Source organism: Paecilomyces variotii (assembly GCF_004022145.1).
Source record: "Paecilomyces variotii strain CBS 101075 chromosome Unknown C8Q69scaffold_2, whole genome shotgun sequence".
NCBI classification, from domain to species: Eukaryota; Fungi; Ascomycota; class Eurotiomycetes; order Eurotiales; family Thermoascaceae; genus Paecilomyces; species Paecilomyces variotii.
The window spans coordinates 3,194,445-3,212,252 of NW_021167141.1; the positions used below are offsets into that span (position 1 = coordinate 3,194,445).

At 50.5% G+C, this 17,808-nt stretch overlaps 4 protein-coding genes across 4 annotated transcripts; all 4 read left to right on the forward strand.

The window, feature by feature from the left end:
• Positions 1-124: 124 nt before the first annotated feature.
• C8Q69DRAFT_458615 (SNF2 family N-terminal domain-containing protein) lies at positions 125-5,245 on the forward strand. The gene is made up of 4 exons (XM_028630004.1): positions 125-185; positions 261-448; positions 512-3,713; positions 3,773-5,245. The coding sequence occupies exons 1-4, from the start codon at positions 152-154 to the stop codon at positions 4,792-4,794; spliced, it is 4,446 nt and encodes a 1,481-aa protein (XP_028487980.1). The 5' UTR covers positions 125-151; the 3' UTR covers positions 4,795-5,245.
• Positions 5,246-5,284: 39 nt separating this feature from the next.
• On the forward strand, positions 5,285-11,023 carry C8Q69DRAFT_168124 (putative proteasome component). Its single transcript, XM_028625733.1, has 2 exons — positions 5,285-10,712; positions 10,767-11,023. Exons 1-2 carry the CDS (start codon positions 5,778-5,780, stop codon positions 10,968-10,970), a joined length of 5,139 nt encoding a protein of 1,712 aa, XP_028487981.1. The 5' UTR covers positions 5,285-5,777; the 3' UTR covers positions 10,971-11,023.
• A 1,928-nt stretch (positions 11,024-12,951) lies between these two features.
• C8Q69DRAFT_167836 (hypothetical protein) lies at positions 12,952-13,534 on the forward strand. Its single transcript, XM_028625732.1, has one exon. It carries the CDS (start codon positions 13,099-13,101, stop codon positions 13,489-13,491), a length of 393 nt encoding a protein of 130 aa, XP_028487982.1. The 5' UTR covers positions 12,952-13,098; the 3' UTR covers positions 13,492-13,534.
• Positions 13,535-14,621: 1,087 nt separating this feature from the next.
• On the forward strand, positions 14,622-17,365 carry C8Q69DRAFT_504981 (fungal-specific transcription factor domain-containing protein; the record flags this gene model as incomplete). The annotated part of the gene is made up of 9 exons (XM_028632660.1): positions 14,622-14,800; positions 14,869-14,878; positions 14,961-14,970; positions 15,033-15,064; positions 15,140-15,260; positions 15,332-15,972; positions 16,087-16,269; positions 16,330-16,881; positions 16,949-17,365. 9 exons carry the CDS (start codon positions 14,622-14,624, stop codon positions 17,363-17,365), a joined length of 2,145 nt encoding a protein of 714 aa, XP_028487983.1.
• Positions 17,366-17,808: the final 443 nt, after the last annotated feature.

Sequence of the window (17,808 nt, forward strand, 5' to 3'; positions counted from 1 at the left end):
GAAACCTAAATTTGTGGGGCGGCCGGGGGATTTATCAGCACTATCAGCACGTGACTTGCTAGATAAGGATTTGGTCCGATATGTCAATTGCCCCAATTGCCTCCTGTTCTTCCCCTCGCGACGTTCGGAAGACCTTGCTCAGAGCACCAGCATGGCGGTGGTGCGTGGAGAGGTATCATTGCCAGGTATGACTCCAGAATGCCTTTTTCCCTTGGTCATCGATCTATATCGGTTCGATTCACTAATCCTTGCTATTCAAGGCCCCGTGCCTGAGCAGCTGGCCACCGCGTTCGCGCAATGTCAGGAAACCGAGCCAGAAGGGCCTCCCAGCAAGCGTCGCAAACTAGCAGATGGTGAGACCAGCAGTACCAATTCTCCTCGTTCTCTGGATTCAAACGCGAGGAGGCCTATCGGTTATATTACCTTGGCCCGTATTCTCCTGGATTTGGTGAGTTCCTAGTCGCACCTTGCGCGGAAGAGGTTCATATGGCCATTATTAACATAGTACCAGAGTTACGCAGAATCTATTGGCGATTTCGGACAAGGAGACTCTTCTCCTAACGAGAGACTTGCGATCCCCGTGTTTATTCGGAGTGTTGGGGCTCTGGCTGGCGATCGGGAATTTAAGCTAGAGCTTGCCACCGTACAAGGGAAGCGGGTTCTGTTTCAGGACACAATACGACAGTCAGAGATCACGAATTTAGGCGCTCAACTTCAGCTGCTGAGTGGGCTTGTTTCCACGGATCGGGCCCGCCAGACTCAGCCTTTAGTATGCTATCAGTCTACACTACACGCTCTGTCTGACCGAAAGTCTTTCCAACTCGAGCTCAACATTCTCTGGAAAGACTCGTTGGAAATTCCTCGTCGATTCCCCAAAGAAGCTCGGCTTATTCTCCAGACTTATGTTCCCTATGGACTCCCGGAGTACCCATCGACAGTATCCCATGTTAATGGTCAAAAGAAAGTTAGAGCGACATGGTCTCCACGGGACTTCTACGACAATGTCCATGTTCCTGAACGTACTCCGGCGGCATCTGCAGATATAAAGTGCGATCTTATTCAATGCCAGCTTTACCCATTTCAAACCAGAGCCGTCCGGTGGCTTCTTCAGAGAGAAGGCATGCAGCTTCAGCCCGATGGTAAAGTCGTTCCAGCCGAACCGGAGCCATCTGAGGAACTTCCAGACTCCTTTTACGAATTTACAGATGCGGATGGGAGACGCTGTTTCGCTAGCCATTTGTTTCTCACGGTAACAACAAATCTTTCTGGATGGAAAGATGCTGGACGCTATCTTAAGGGCGGCATTCTTGCGGAAGAAATGGGGCTCGGCAAAACAGTGGAGATGATCAGCTTGATGTGTCTCAACCAACGTCCGCTGACACTCAGTGACGAAGGCTCGTCTACCGACAGTAAAGGTCTCCTTGAATCCCGCGCGACATTGATAATTACTCCGCCCGCAATTCTCGAGCAGTGGAAGCAGGAAATCAATACACATTCTCCTGGTCTTCGCGTCCTTCATTACACCGGGATTCCTCGAAATTCTGAATCTTTGAACGAGGATCTGGTCAAGACGGTTGCTAATAATGATGTTGTGCTTACTACATACAACGTTCTCTCACGCGAAGTTCACTACGCAGGTGACGCTCCCAGGCCGAACCTTCGCCACCAGAAAAGGTTCGAAGTCCGGAAAACGCCCCTGGTGCAGATATCATGGTGGAGAGTGTGCCTTGATGAAGCTCAGATGATTGAAAGCGGCGTCAGTAATGCTGCTAGGGTTGCTCGAGTTATCCCTCGCCAGAACGCATGGGCTGTAACAGGCACTCCGTTACGGAAAGACATCAAAGATTTGTTCGGGCTTCTATTGTTCCTTCATTACCAGCCATTCAGTGACGGATTAGATATCTGGACGAGACTGTACGAGAATTTCAAACCTGTGTTCAGACGCATCATTGGCAAACTTGCGCTTCGACACAGCAAAGACCGCATTCGAGATGAGCTACGTCTACCGCCTCAGAGGAGAGTTGTAATCACGGTTCCTTTTACACCCATTGAAGAGCAGCATTACGGTCATCTTTATGAGCAGATGTGCGAGGACTGTGGTCTTGACAACACTGGCACACCACTATCTGGTGACTGGGATCCTAACTCTCAAGCCGTGATCGATAAAATGCGAAGCTGGTTGACGAGATTACGGCAGACATGCTTGCATCCTGAGGTAGCTGGGGGCAACCGTCGTGCATTTGGGGTCGCTAACGGACCATTGCGGTCGGTGAACGAGGTGCTTGAAGTTATGATTGATCAAAATGATACGCTTATTCGCACCGAGGAGCGTGCCCTTCTACTCTCACAGACCAGGCGTGGTCAGTTGTTAGAGAACGCTCATCGCGGTAAGGAAGCCCTCCAAATATGGCAAAATGCCTTAGCCCGGGCCAGTGAGATCGTCCAAGATTGTCGCGACCAGCTCCAGGCAGAACGCGAGAAGGAGAGGGCTGCACGCGAGACTTTGGATAACGACACAGCCTCTGTCGATACTACTAGTGACAAGGAGGACGGCGAAGAAACAGCAAAGAATAGTCGCATCGGCACTTACCGGGCAAAGCTTCGGGCTGCACTGGAGGTTCAACATATCTGTACATTCTTCACTGGAAACGCCTATTATCAGATCAAAACAGATCGCGCTCTCACTGAACCCGATTCTAAAGAGTTCAAGGAGCTCGGGAAATTGGAAGAAGAGGCGTATGAGGCCGCGAAGCAGATCCGAAAGGAGATTCTGTATGATATCTCCCAAAAGGCTGGGCGGTATATGAAGACCATCAGACAAAAGTCGGTTACGAAGTCCTTGGTCCACATACCCAACATGAAGCCGCACTTGTACAGCAGTGGGCTCGAAGGACGTCGTCTATTTGAGAGATTTGAAGACTTCTGCGACGCTTTGAATCGTCATGCCGTCCAGTATAACGAATGGCGCGATTCTATGATAAAGTTACTCCTTCAGCCGTTGGTTGATGAGGAAGAGAATGAATTGGAAGGAAATGAATATGAGACGTCGACAAAACACCAGGACGAGATGTATGTCTATATGGAGGCACTACGTGCCATGTTTGCGGATAGAAATGACGCTATCACCGGCCAAAGAAACGTCCTCATTGCGCATGAGATCAAAAGCGGAATTATCCAGGCGGAGAAAGGCGAAGGTCCTTCTCCTGAGCTCTTCCGTAACATCATGAACACCCGCAGCAAAATCAAGCCTGATCCTACTCTTGGGTCGCTCCGTGGAATCATTAGCGAGTTGCGTAGCCTTGCTACGTCCCTTGAATGGCAGGAAAGCGGGGGGAGTAGCAGAGCTAAGGCTGAGCTTGAGATTGTCAACCAAGTTCTAGCTAATGCCAGTCAGATGGCTACAGAACAGGCGAAGGTAATATCTGGCTTGGAAAGGGAGGTGGAAATGTTCCGTGATACGATGAATAATCGCCTGGAATATTACCGTCAACTACAACAGATATCAGATACTGTGGCCCCCTACGATGAAGAGAGTGTGGGTAAACCGATGAATGAGGAACTCTTCGCCGCAAAGCTCAAGCAGGAATCCCAAATCGACGGCAAGATTTCGGGACTGAAGGCGAAGCGTCGGTACTTAATACATCTTCGTGAAGAGCCGGGCTCAGAGGATAGTTCGAGAATCTGCGTTATCTGCCAGTCTTCGTTTGAAATCGGTATGTATCTCTTATTCTATAATTTGCCCTAAATTCCTGCTAACACATTCTTTCGGTAGGTGTTTTGACGGTTTGTGGGCACAAATACTGCAAAGACTGCCTGCGTTTGTGGTGGCATCAACACCGAACATGTCCCACATGCAAAAAACGTCTGAAGGTCAGGGACTTTCACCAAATAACGTACAAGCCTCAAGATTTAGTCATACAGGAAGAGAAGCCCCCAGTGAAGCCGGGATCCGACCGCTCACCAAATAAATCTATATACACAGATGTCAGTTCCGATATTATGAGAGAGATCAAGAACATTGACCTCGATGGCTACTTTGGGACAAAGATCGACACTCTGGCACGTCATCTCATATGGCTGCGCCAAAACGACCCTGGTTCGAAATCGATTGTCTTCTCGCAGTACAAACATTTCTTGAGTCACCTGGGCGTTGCCTTCAGTCGCTTTAAGATCGGACACATCAGCGTCGACAATAAAGATGGCATTGAACGGTTCAAAAGCGATCCGGCTATTGAATGCTTCCTGTTGCATGCAAAAGCACATTCATCTGGTCTCAACCTCGTCAATGCGACTCACGTCTTTCTATGCGAGCCGCTTATCAACACCGCAATCGAGCTGCAGGCTATCGCCCGTGTACATCGTATAGGGCAGCATCGACCAACCACCATCTGGATGTACTTGGTCTCAGACACTGTGGAGGAGACCATTTACGACATCTCTGTTTCCCGGCGTCTGACACATATCGTGCAGAGAGAGAAAGAAAAGGGAGCTCAGTCACCGACCTCTGATAGTCCTAATGGTGCTACTGTTCAGAACCTCTCAGAAACGGCGATTGATTCTGCGAATTCTCTGGAACTCCAAGACGCGACGCTATCCAGGCTAATGACAGGCGGTTCAGCGGGTGGCGAAATTGTCAGGAAGGATGATTTGTGGCAGTGTCTGTTTGGAAAAGCCAATCGAAGCGGCACTCCAGGCCACTCACTAGAGGCCGAACGTGAAGTGGGACGCTTTTTGAGAGCAGAAGCCGCAGAGGAAAGAAAGAAAGCCTCTACAGTTGATTCCTCCATTTATTGACCGATCTCTAATAGGTCTTTTTTTTTGTTCTTCCCGACCTTTCTTGTCTGATTTTCGATATATATATGCATATATATGGCCTTGATTTCTGTCTCGACTATATATAGCGCTGAGATGGGAGAGTACCTAGTATTATTCCGATCTTATCTCTATAGGCGTTACGAGATACCCTGCTAAAGAAGCAGCTGCTTTTACCTCATCAGTTATTTTTGGGAGAATATGAATTGAAATATCACAGGAGCACAGCTATATGTCATGTCTTAAGCCAGATAGTTGAATGTCTTTGAGTAGGACTCAGTTTCTCGATTCAATTCGCAATGTATAGAGATCAGCAGGACCAACGCGTACTTCAATACCTTGGTAAACAAGCTGTCCTAAGGACCTCAGCGATGATAGTTTCAGTAGCTCTAATACACTTCCGTGAATAAACTTCGTGTCAATGCAAGCTACTACTTGAACATTGGTCAGAAAAATAACAGACGAAGCTTATTTCAAGTTTCCGCACTATGATGATTATGATTAACACGGCACGGTCCAGGAAATATATATATACGCTAATTACTATTTCAAGCTTAGATGGTGGAAACAAACACAACTACGACAAGATCCATGAAACAAAAGTTAAATCAGGGACTATAAAAATTCAGATCGAACACATTTTCCAGTGACAAATATTCTTATCCTTATATGTGTGTCGAAATTGGGAATTTTACATTGCAGAATCACATGATGACTAAGCCGGTTAGCGCACGCCCACCCAATCAATAACTATCAGGCTTCAAGGCTCTTGCCCTTTGTGATAAGGCGTCATCATCCTTACTGCCTAGAAGATGCTTTAGAAAGAGAGGAGCCCTCGAATTTCTGAGAATACTTTCTGTATAGTCAAAGTTCTCGAAGATCCCCTGTTCTCGTTAATAGGGAGGACATCACGCCACGTTTCCCTCTCGTTTCTTCCTGCCACTCTTTTGTGCCTTTCCATAACCATGTCCTCCAACGCCACCGCCCAAGAGAGCCCCGAAGCTAGGGAGCTGAGCTTGATATCCAAGGTCGAGCTTCGTATCGCATTGGCAAGCACAGATAGCAAACTTCAGACCTTGCTCGGCATCTACTTGGCTCCTCTGTTGCTCAAGCTGGCGTCGGAGAGCTTGGCCGTGCGCAACAAGGTCATCAGCGTCTGCCAGCATATTAACACGCGTATCCAACCACAGTCCATCCAGCTGCCAGTCCCGGCTCTTCTGAAACAGTTCAAAGAACAGCACTCTCCGCTCATTCGACATTTTGATCTTCTGTATATTCAACAGGGAATCAGCCGTCTTACGCCAGCCGCAAGGACTGAATTGCTTCCATCAGTGCTGCAAGGCATTGCAGACATCGGGACCGATGGTACACAGGGAGCCATCGTGTTCAACCTGGTGCTAAGACTACTCCCTCTTTTGAAGTTGCCCCAGAAAGGGAGCCAAGAAGATCTCGCATTGAGAGAGAAATTGGGACTCTCAGGCGAAGATACTGCGTTTCTGTCGTCGTGGTTCGGGAAGTTGTTGCTTCTATCACCCGGGGGCAAGAATAGCGATATCTGTCCAGGAATCACGGCTTCAGAATATGTCTTTCTCAACAAGGGAACATCTCCCGCGGAGACCTGGGATCCGTCCACTAACGGTGGTCTCAACTTAACGGAGACAAAGGTTGCAGTGGCTAAGTTCCTGGCAAGTGGCTGTTTCACAGATTCTGAGCGCTTTTTACCCGCCGTGATTGCTTCTGCAGATGCCAATTCTCGTCTGTCCGACATTGGCGAGGATATGTTGAAACGCTTCACGCCGGATCTCGAGAATCCCGACGTGGTACAACAGCTCTACACGCTCTATTTTGGGACGGGAAGGCCCGATGGGGCACCACCAGCACGTCCTGCACTTCGAGTCAAGATTTTACATTTTCTAGGGCGATCAATAAAAGCAACAGCGGATACGCAGAGCGTTGTCAAGATTCTAGACGAGGGCCTCTTTTCTGATGAAGCCAGATCAGTCCAGGGTCTGCTAGCCTCTAAGCTACGGACACAGATCTTTACGTTCACAACTTGGGTAGTGCGCATGGGCTCATCTGATGATTTGAAGGTAGTTGCACCCAAGATTATCTCAGGATTGAGGGATTTTGTTCAATCGCAGGGTTGGCCTAATCCTGCAACTAGCGGCCAGACGCTCTCTCCAGCAGACTCTGGTTTGCGTAGCCTTGCCTATGAGAGCATAGGCTTGTTGGCGCCTAAAGTTGTGTCCGATATGCAGGACGATTCCGGGTACGGATTTAAATTCGGCCTTGTGAGATGGCTCTTTACCTCCTTGAGCTCCGACGCGTCCAGTTCTCAGATCTTCGTCAGCATCGAGCAAGCCTTGGGAAGTGTCCTAAATTCGTTTGCCAACTCGTCGGACGAAGCGTTTCGGGAACAGCTGCGGCCTTTTCTTGTGCACCATATGAACAACCAGCCGGGCGAGGATGACTCGATTTCAGGATACAAGATTGTTCGAAGTACTCGGTTTGCTGCCGTACGGTTCGCCAACCGCTGTCTGGCATATGGGGATGTCGTGGCTCGTTGGATCGATCTCATGGCTATTGCTGGTAGGCAGGACAAGGAGCGCGAAGTCGTCGAGGAGGGCCGAAAGGGACTACATCCTTATTGGTATAGGATGATAAATATCACGAAGAGCGGTACATTGACTGGCTCGTCGTCAGCGGAGTTGGCCAGAGATCCAACTTACCGTTTCCCCAGTTTCCATGATTTGACGTGCTTTCTGTTAGGTGCCGGGAGCGAGGAAAACCCTTTGGAAGATGGTGCGGTACCGGGCTCCAAGAAGTTTTCAGGAGCTTTGGTTGCAGCTTTTGCGCCTGCGATTGCATTTGTCCGTAATATTCTCCTATGGGAAGCCTTCTCAAAGTCAGGGATACCTGTTGAGATAGAACAGGATTGGGAATATCGCCTTGATGCTCTTCTGGCCTCGAACGAAGCAGCTCGCTCCGCACTGAAGCAGCATATCAAAGATTGTGACCGTGCAACCATCCTTGCTCTTTTGTCTTCTGCATTGAACGGCCTTCTCTGGAATAACGGGGAAGGTCTCGGGCAATGTGGCGTGCATTTTATTGATGTATGTTCCCTCGCATCTAACGACATTGTTGGCGCTCTGGCGTGTCGAGCACCATCCTTGAGGGTTCCTATGTTTTCCAACAAGAAGACTACACAGGAAACTGCGGCACGAGCTTTTGGAATCCTTGCTTCTCATGTTTCGTTCGCGGATGTCGAGCGTCAGACACTGGTTGCTGATTTGATGCAGCGTGCGAGGGCCTGGAAAGGCGCTGTTGGACAGGTCGCAAATCATGTCAGCGGTGCTCTTCTCGGGATAACTTACCTTCTCAGCCGGACAGCCTTCCGTAAAAAGCTTAACGTGTTATCGAATACGACTATCACGGAGTCCCTTAGCGTTACCATCGGTATCCTCGAGGAGACACGTGATACCCAGCTGAGGGAAGCAGCACAAATAGCCCTTGGGCAGCTCTGTCTGTCTGGCGTCATATCCCCTGTCATGCTCCCGCAAGGTGCAGGAGGCTGGAAGATGGTGAGAGACAAGCTTCTGCAAGACGGAAGGAGAGAAGGCCAAACCGCAATATCCACAATCGGCCGTTTCTCGTTGATCTTCCCTAAGAGGAATAACAACGGAGAACCATTCGCCGAGTTACTCACCTGCCTGCATGATTTACATGAGGTACGCAGCCCAGAGACCCAGTTCGCTGTTGGCGAGGCATTAAGCACAGCAGCCGTTGGCTGGGCCTCCAAATCATTGGTCGGGGAATTCGACGTGGATGAAGACGTGCCGGAGTCAGAGATTCGGACAGAAGTTCTTGTGGATGTCGCCAACAGAACTATAGCTGGTTGTGGGGCGCCTAAGCCGTCGCTTAAAAAGGCATCAGCAATATGGCTACTGTGTCTAATTAAGGACTGCGGCCACTTCGGGGACATCCAGCACCGGCTCCGTAGCTGCCAAGCCGCATTCGCAGGCCTATTGACAGACCGTGACGAATTTGTGCAGGAAATCGGCTCTAGAGGACTTGGCTTTGTCTATGAGATGGGAGACCAATCCATCAAGGATGATCTAGTCAGAGACCTAGTGCGTTCATTTACGGGAAACACCACGAATCTAGGAGGAGGCTGGGTAGATTCTGATACCGAACTCTTCGAACCTGGAGCATTACCCACCGGAGATGGTTCGGTGACTACATACAAAGACATTATGAACCTTGCATCCGAGGTCGGAGACCCCAGCTTGGTCTACAGGTTTATGTCACTGGCATCTAATGATGCCATTTGGTCCAGCCGCGCGGCTTTCGGCAGATTTGGTCTAAGCAATGTTCTTTCTGACTCAAGCATCAATGGATACTTATCCAAGAATCCAAAGATCTACCCGAAACTCTATCGGTATCGTTTCGATCCAAATCCAAACGTTCAAAGATCTATGAACGACATTTGGCAGGCACTCGTGAAAGACCCCAATGCAGTCCTGGATGCCCATTTTGACGAGATTATGGATGACTTACTTACAAGCATTCTGGTTGGCAGAGAATGGAGAGTCCGTCAGGCTAGCTGTGCCGCTATCGCGGATCTGATCCAAGGGCGCCAGCTGGAGAAGTACGACAAGTACATGAACGAGATTCTTACCAAAGCTTTCAAGGTCTTAGATGATATCAAAGAGACCGTCAGAGCCGCAGCTCTCAAGCTCTGTCAGACTATCACTAACATGGTGATCCGCAGTCTCGAAACAGGCGACGGCGATTCCAAACGATCGAGGGCAATGCTTGGTCACATAGTCCCCTTCTTGCTCGGCGCGGAAGGAATGGAATCCAGCGCCCAAGAAGTCCAGGCTTATGCCATCACCACTCTTATACAGATTTCAAAGAAATCACCAGGGTCCATCTTGCGTCCTTTCGTGCCGCAAATTCTTGAGAGATTTCTGGGTTCCTTGAGCTCACTGGAACCACAGGCAGTCAACTATGTCCATTTGAATGCCGACAAATACGGCCTGACGGGTCAACAAATAGACAAGATGAGACTATCGAGCATTCGCACGTCTCCCATGATGGAGGTCATAGAGCGATATCTCCTGGATTGCCTTGACGACAGCAGTATGAAAGAAGTAGCCTCAAAACTGGAGAACGTTTTACGAACGGCCGTAGGGCTACCGTCGAAAGTAGGCTGCAGCCGAGTCTTGGTCATCCTGAGCATGAAGACAGTTCTCTTTCGGCCCTACGCGGATCGTTTCGTCCAGTTGCTCAAAAAGCATGTCCTAGATCGCAATGACACTGTGAGCGCATCCTATAGCAATTCTATAGGCTACCTCATGCGCCTTGCCAGTGATGATAGCGTCCTCGACACGATAGAGTTCGCAAAATCGCTCTATTTCAGAACAGATGACGCCTCACACCGCGTCATCTCGGGAGAGATTCTTCACTCCGTGTCCAAATTATCCAGTGACCGCTTTATGGCATTTGCAGCTGCCTCCCTGCCGTTCGTCTTTGTGGCTAAACATGATACTGACGATCAAGTAAAGGACTTCTTTCAGAAGACTTGGCAAGACAACGTTGGAGGTTCACGCGCAGTAACCCTGTACTTGAAAGAAATCTTGAGTCTTATTGCTGACAATTTAGATTCCCCCCATTGGGCTATCAAGCATACGGCCGCTTTGGCCCTTGCTGATGCTATTACGTCCTTGGAACAAAACTTGGACCTTGCCACCGGAGAGCTCATATGGCCAGTCTTGGAGCGAGCTTTAGCGGGGAAGACTTGGGACGGGAAAGAAATTGTCTTGAATGCGTTTGTCAAATTTACCAACAAGGCGGAGATACTCTGGAGACAAAGGGAAAAGGTCGGGAAACAGATGGAAGTGAGTCCATTCTTGGTTATCTTACACGGTAGAAGACTAATGGGCGTTTTTTAGGTCATTGCCATCCGGGAGGCAAAGCGCACTAATCTGGCCTATCGCCCTCATGCGATCAAGGCCTTCGGGGACTTTGCGGAAATAAGGAACGATGTTGACCTGATGTCGGCTAGCCTTAGTATCGTCCGTCCTGTGGTAGAGGAACTGGCTGAGGACGACAAAGACAAGATGGACATTGACTCTGGCAATGTTCAAGCCAAGTAAGTCAGCTGAGCGCTCTGGTCAACAATCGGTTCAACAATCGGTTCGGGGCTGAGAATGAACTTAAATTTAGTGCAGAAGCGACACTAGCAGCATGTGTGCATTGTCTGCTACACTGCTTCAACCCCGCCATCCAGACATCTACTTCAGGTGAGTTGATCGCCACCCACTGGTTTAGGCAGAGCACTAAGTAGTTTCAGCCCTAAAAGATTACTTGACCGAACTATTGCCCGTATCGGAGAAGGCTGTCCAAAATGGGGGCAGGGCCGTACACGCCACGGTATACGACGGACTGCAGGGATTATTTGGTAAATTGGAAAAAAGGTTTTCCAGCGCCGAGGCTCCCAGATCAGATCTAGCAGACCTCGAAGCCACAGTGATCGCTCTGGCAAATGGGCTACTTTTTCGCGATGTCGACCTACCCGGGGAGACTACCAGGATTCAGCGGGCGCAGGCAATGGTGGCGTATATTGCTATCTGTCGGAAGGTGCCGTACATAGTGAGCCAAGAGCAGCGGCAGTTGCTGCGGGCGTGGCACGGCAGAGAGCGATCTGGACCGGTGCAGCGTATTCTGACCCAGGCGATTGACTGGTGATACTTTAGATTTCTGGATGACAACCACGTGGGAGATCGACGGTAAGGGTGGTTTCAAGTTTGACGTTGTCGGCCAACCCTGTGATTCGGGGAGGCGTGTGGCGTTGAGCGGAGTCTACTGCCGCTTCGGTACTAGAGAACGAATGACCCAGGGAAGCTCGTTGGGGATTCGGTCGAGGCCATGTGCTTTTTCGCATTGTTGTCCGGAGTAGACCCGCGACAGGCGCCGCATTGTGGCTGGCACGTTCCAGACCTGTTCGGCCTCGAGAAGAGATTTCGGGGGCGGTTGTTGGCCAGATCGAGCAGCAATGGATGGGTGTTGGGCGTATTCCTCGTAACCGCAGGGATAGCGATGGGCAGCAAGCGTAAGTACACGGACGAGCCATGAATAAACAAAATAATGGATGAGACAAGGCGGATCGACGCATCAAGCTTTTAGGGCCGGTTCGCAACGAATTTAACCGGATGCTTATAATAATGTACCAGACTACGAGTAAATATCGGACTCACGTGACCGAGATGGCATTGACAGCAAAAACGTTTTTTGACTGAGCACGGTAACTTGGTTGGCTCTCTTGGCTTCCTGTTTCGGTCGGCTTACATTGGGGATCAGGCTGTCAAGTTGGTCAAGGCACGTTTACAATGGGGCCAAAGCGCCTTTGTCCTAGGTAAGGGAAACGTCGATCAGACAAACCAGACACTGCTCGATACCCTCTCGAATCTGACCACTCTCCGGATCATGTTTATCAGACTACTGGACCGTCCCATACTCTATGCTTGCGGAGGCGTCGCCGGCGCCGGACATGTCCGGGAGTCCAATTTAGCGCCGACAGTAATGACAGCTGCAAACCAGTCTATCGGAGTCTCCCAAAAGTATCACCATGGCCTAATACTGCCCGATAGACTCATCGTCACAAGGGTGTGATCTTTAGTTAGCCTTCAGCCCGGAGGACCGGACAGGGGCCGATTTAATTAGATCTGAGCAGAATGGTCAGCGGCTGCGCATTGGCCAGAGAGCAGCCCATGCTAGGGTATGCATTCAAGCTGGCAATCGGAACGATCCCATCTCCTCCCTGACGGTCGATAGTTGCGGCCTCTCCACAAATGGTATTGCTTGTGTAATAGACTTTCCTGGTCTTTTCGGCAGATTTTTATGCAAGCAATGATAGCACTTCCGCCCGGTAACCGTGGGAAGCGAGCAACAAGAGGATCTCTCCCATGTTGTCGGATACTGCTTGGCATCGTTAAAGGACACTGTCAATTGGAATGGAGGCACCGGTAATCATAGTGCCGTCTGGCTTTTGCCCCCCCTCTTCTGGGGATACTCGTCATCTCTTTCTGCTCTGGTGATGGGGGGGGAGGGGTTCTATTTCGATGGGCTTGAGGGGCAGAAAGTATACAGCCCAAAACGGCAGACGGAATTGAACCGCGATCAACACGCTCAGATCTCGCGGATAACTCTACTTTGAGTCTATTGTTTTCTCAGCCATAGGGAAGCTTGGGACTATCGTCTGCTGCTGCTGGGGGCTGCCTGATAATGCGGGCTCGACGGCTTCTTTTGAGCCTCATGATGCATTCCCCGGCAGTTCCTGCAGTTCCTGCAGAGCAAGTGTTTCTTAACTTCAGGCAATATCGGCCGGCAGATCAATTTCACAGCCAGTTCCTGTTCAGTCGTGGAGCCAACGCAAGACGGCCAAAACGAGGACCCAGCCGGGGAACCACAACGGTCATGAACCCACCGCCACGCCCGCGGAAGGCAAACAAGACAAGTCTGGCCGACGGGATCAGCCACTCCCATTGGAGAGTTCATCACCGTCGCTCTTCTACCAACTGTACGCGAAGCACAAAACACGGACGGCTATCGACTCGGGGCGCCAAGGTAATAAATAGTATTCGCTCGAAACTCGTTCTGCGGAGCCGAACTCAATAATCATGCCGTTGGGTTTTAGGCTCATGGTACGTACGTGTCTACGAACTTTCGTCTAGTTCGCTTGCTGCGGTCGTTGACAGCCGTCCCTAGCAGCCTCTTTGCGCACTTGCTGCAGAAACGCCCTTAGGGCCCACGGAGGATGGGGACCTAGTTTGCCAGATCGGTCCAAAAGCCCGTGGTGGCAGTCGTCCAGAATGATGGGGTTCGATTATGGCAGCCCAAGGGTAAACAGCCCTTAGCTTCTGCCCTGGATCTCTCTCTCTTGTCCCCCAGCCATGGGTCCGGCCTGTCAAGCTCTGCCTGGATCGCCTCCCGCCAGGTACAGCTGATGATCGATCCGATGAGGGCATCCGGCCGGGACCCGACAATGATGGCTTCATACTTCCTCTATCTGGTCCGGGGTCCGTCCTAGTCGTTGCCGGATAGCGACCACATCGTTGGCACCTGAGGCGAATGTGAATACCGCCGTGGTCTCAGGTTTACGTTCTTCTTGACGATTATCCATCCTTTCTTCTGCAAAGGGATAGTCCCCGTACTTCACTCACGGAGGAAGATACCTTCGAGCTTCATTCCCACCTGCATAGTCCATTTCCAGGTCCCGCCACAAAAGGTAGATCAGGTCCGATCATGCCTCGATCATGATAATGACTATTTGTTGCGCCAGACTTTATTACGGGCCCGGACTATGAATACGCCTGCATACCCCCATCTTCCCCAGGACCCTGTGAGATCATTAATGAGCTTCGTATCCCAGCTGTTAGGGCTTGTTCCTGATTGTTTACCGGGCCTCTAGAGGTAAAAGGAACGTCGGCTCCTCTTCCTCTTCTCCCGTCAGTCCCTTGGGAGCCCTTCTACTTCCTTACTTTTTTTGACGTGACACCTCTCTTAAGATCTGTATCACCCTTCGGAACCCCTCTCCGAACTTGAACTCTTTTGGGGGCCGAGACGGATAGAAGAAGAGCCTTTCTCTTCGTGCTTTCCTCGCGTGTTATTACCCCGTGGGTCAGCGTGCTGGCAGATACTCACTTTAGGTCCTTCCGGTACCCCGCCAAGCCGTCCTCATCTACGAGTGAGATTTCCAACGGCTCGGAAACAACTGATCTGATCTGATGACGGTGACAAGACTTGTAATGCCAAACAGGCGGGGTGGAACATCATCCGGGAAGCAGCCGCTGCGGTTACCGATCATTGCACCAAAGGACGATGCCTCTTCATCCAGGACTGCAAGCCGTAGTACCGATGTGAACTCTCCTAATCTCTCGGTGCCTTCGCGTGTTCGTCTGCCACCACGATCGAGAACAGGTTGCTGGTAAGTCACGATACAATCCCGAGTCATCTGACCTTCTTACGAAATGCCATGTTTACAATCTCGAATAGGACATGTAGGGTAAGTATTACCAGGTGCTCCTTTTTTTCCGGGGGGTATCTAGTAGACTGACTAACGTCTGTGCTTTTGTTTGGTTGTGCAGAGACGCAAAGGTAAGCGTGGATCTAAGAAACCAGGACTCGCAATGACAGCTCAATTGACAATTTCTCCGTAGTGAAATGTGACGAAGGTCGTCCAACATGTGGCGTATGTATTTCTAACCCCCAACCCTCAGTCCGCCCCTAGGACCTCGTTGATCAGATTTACTCAGAGATGATGTAGCAATGTGCCCGTCTGGGTCATGTCTGCGACTACAATCCGCGGCTGTCCTTCCGCGACGACACTCCTCGAGTCATGGGGAGAATGGCAGAAGTATTTACGACGGGAAACTCCGTCTGGGACCGTAAGTTATATACTTCCGCAGTTTCGTGTGATGTGTCCATCTCTCTAATTTTCACGGATTGGTCTGCGCAGCTACGTCACCAACTCGTGCCAGTTGCAGGTCCAACACATCTCCAGCGGATGATACTCTTCCACCTTTCGCATACCTGACCTCGGACGAGGAACGAGAGCGAAAGGCGGAAGCGTACACTCCAGGTACTTATCATGTTATTGTTAATCCGAATAGTTTCTCGGCCCTCCCAGAATACGCCGACACCTCAGCCGATGGCGCCAGTGCCGGAGAACCCGACGTCCGTAGGGGTTCCGTTGCCAGTTCTAAAGTCGGCAGTATTCGAGGGGACGAACAGGAAAACGCCATGGAGACCGATGATCCCAACGTTGTGATTCTGAGCAAATTCGAAGATACTCCACGACGACCTTCATCCGCTTGGCGAACTTCGAGGCTATCGGCCACTCCAGAAGCGGCAGATCCTTCGCCTACCTCAATCTTCCCTCAACTTTCGCTACATGAACCAGTCACAGAGGGACTGTCTGGACCTCTGGAGCAGGTGGTTGCGCGGGGAAGCGATGACGCAAAACTTCTCGCCCATTTCCGCGATGTTGTCTGGAAACAGCTTGTTCAGACGCAATCTTTTCAAGGAGGGTCTCCCATCTCACATTTCCACGTCCCAGGAGCGGAAATCTTTGAGCAGGAAGCTGCCACGTTTCGTCCAGTAAGTCCACCGTCATGCGCATCAAATCAAAGGGGAAGGAATGCCAGAAATAGAGGAGGGAAGGAAGAGTGAAAAAAGGAAATGGTCCATGATTTTAACTTTTATACCCCCCAGCTTTTCCATGCGATGATGGCAGTGTCCGCGCTCAGTCTGGCTCACCAGGACGGTGGGCAGAGTATCGACGCTCTCCAGCATTATCAACAGGCGTTCCCCTCGCTTCAGACCAGTCTTCGGAGCCCGCAAGACCTTTGCTCGGACGGACTCTTTCTGACTCACTTCTTGCTGCTTATCTACGAGGTATGGCTCCTCGTTTGGTCATCGAGTCCATTGTATTTTGTGGCTATTGACACGTCCTAGATTGCTGCCGCTGAGCCGGGTGGCTCGAATCTGTGGTCGCACCACATCTCCCGGTTACTGCGTATATCACTCATGCGGCGCTCGACTCTCGGGAGCGAGCGATATCCATTTATAATTTGGTGGGTTTGCACCATTGATCTCTACGCACTCTTCAGCGGTGCGGGAAGCGGAGAGTTTGTTGGAGCCATGGTCAAGGGCAACATGCTCCCGGGGCCTGACACTCTTCTGTACCCTACGAGCCCCACAGGATATAGCGTGATCTACCCAGAGGAGAATGATAGTCTGCCTATGATCCTGCAGATGCATCACGATACTTTCGTCTTGGCTATACGGTTAGGTTTCCTGGCAGCAGACCTTCGAAGAGAAGCCATGTCCTCGCGCTTTCTTGCCGGTTCAGTAGGTCCTGCACCGTTTGCCCATCCTACGAGTCGCCTGAAGAAACTCTTGGAGCTACGAAACAGCTTGAGGTTGCTCTGGGAGTCGCCCAATGCCATCTGGCTTCGCCAGAACATGAGCAGTTTCCCCCCGCGGTCCGTGGAACTGTGGCAGCAGGTGAGTGATAGTTCCTTTATTTGCGATCAAACCCATCACCGTCATTGGCTAACAATATTTGCGCCAGTCTATATCTCTCTACCATGCCTGCGTCCTCTTCTCCTATACCAGCATGTGGCCGGGCCAGCGTCTGGGACCGGAAGGTTCTCCCGACGAAGAGCTTATGCGCCACTCGGCGGCTATACTACGAATCGCGGAGAGCATAATCCGAGCTGGGCGGTTGGATCTTCGTTTTATAATATTTCCTCTCTTTACGGTCGGGGTGTCTACACCGTCTGGCAGCCAAAAGATGATGGCACTGGACTTCATATCGAGCATGGAGAGGGCCGGCGTTGGGCGCAATGCGACGACGACACGGCATATCCTCCAGATCGTATACGAACGCCAGACGCAACAATTGATTGCTATGGGGCATTCTTTCCATCTCTACTGGGTCGATATCATGATTGAGCAAGGGTTACAAGTGGTGAACTTTGGATTGTGACGGATATAATACAACGGTGTCTTGGGCCGGGAGGGAGAACGCGCATACAACTAGTATCAGTTGACTACCTTGTTTTTTTATTTTGTATTTTGGCCCCCTTTCTTCCTTCTCTCCGTCTTGTGTCTCCATTATTGGCGCTTTGATCGGCGCAAACCGGCTATACCAGAGGGGGTGGGCGCCGTGGCATTCTGTTTGGTGATTGCATGATTTTCCGAGCATTGTTCGCGTATACGTTTTGCATGTTTTTTTCAAGTGATCTGCATGTGTAACGAAGCAGTCAGGGACGCCCCATATGACTAGAAGATAGATAATAATTTATGCCTAGATGAGAACATGGGTTGATGGTAATCCTAAGCGATCGAGTGTTGATAGTAATCCTAAGCGATCAAAGGGTTGTGGTGTAAATAAACTCTCCGGGAATGAGGGCCGACAAGTATACTATT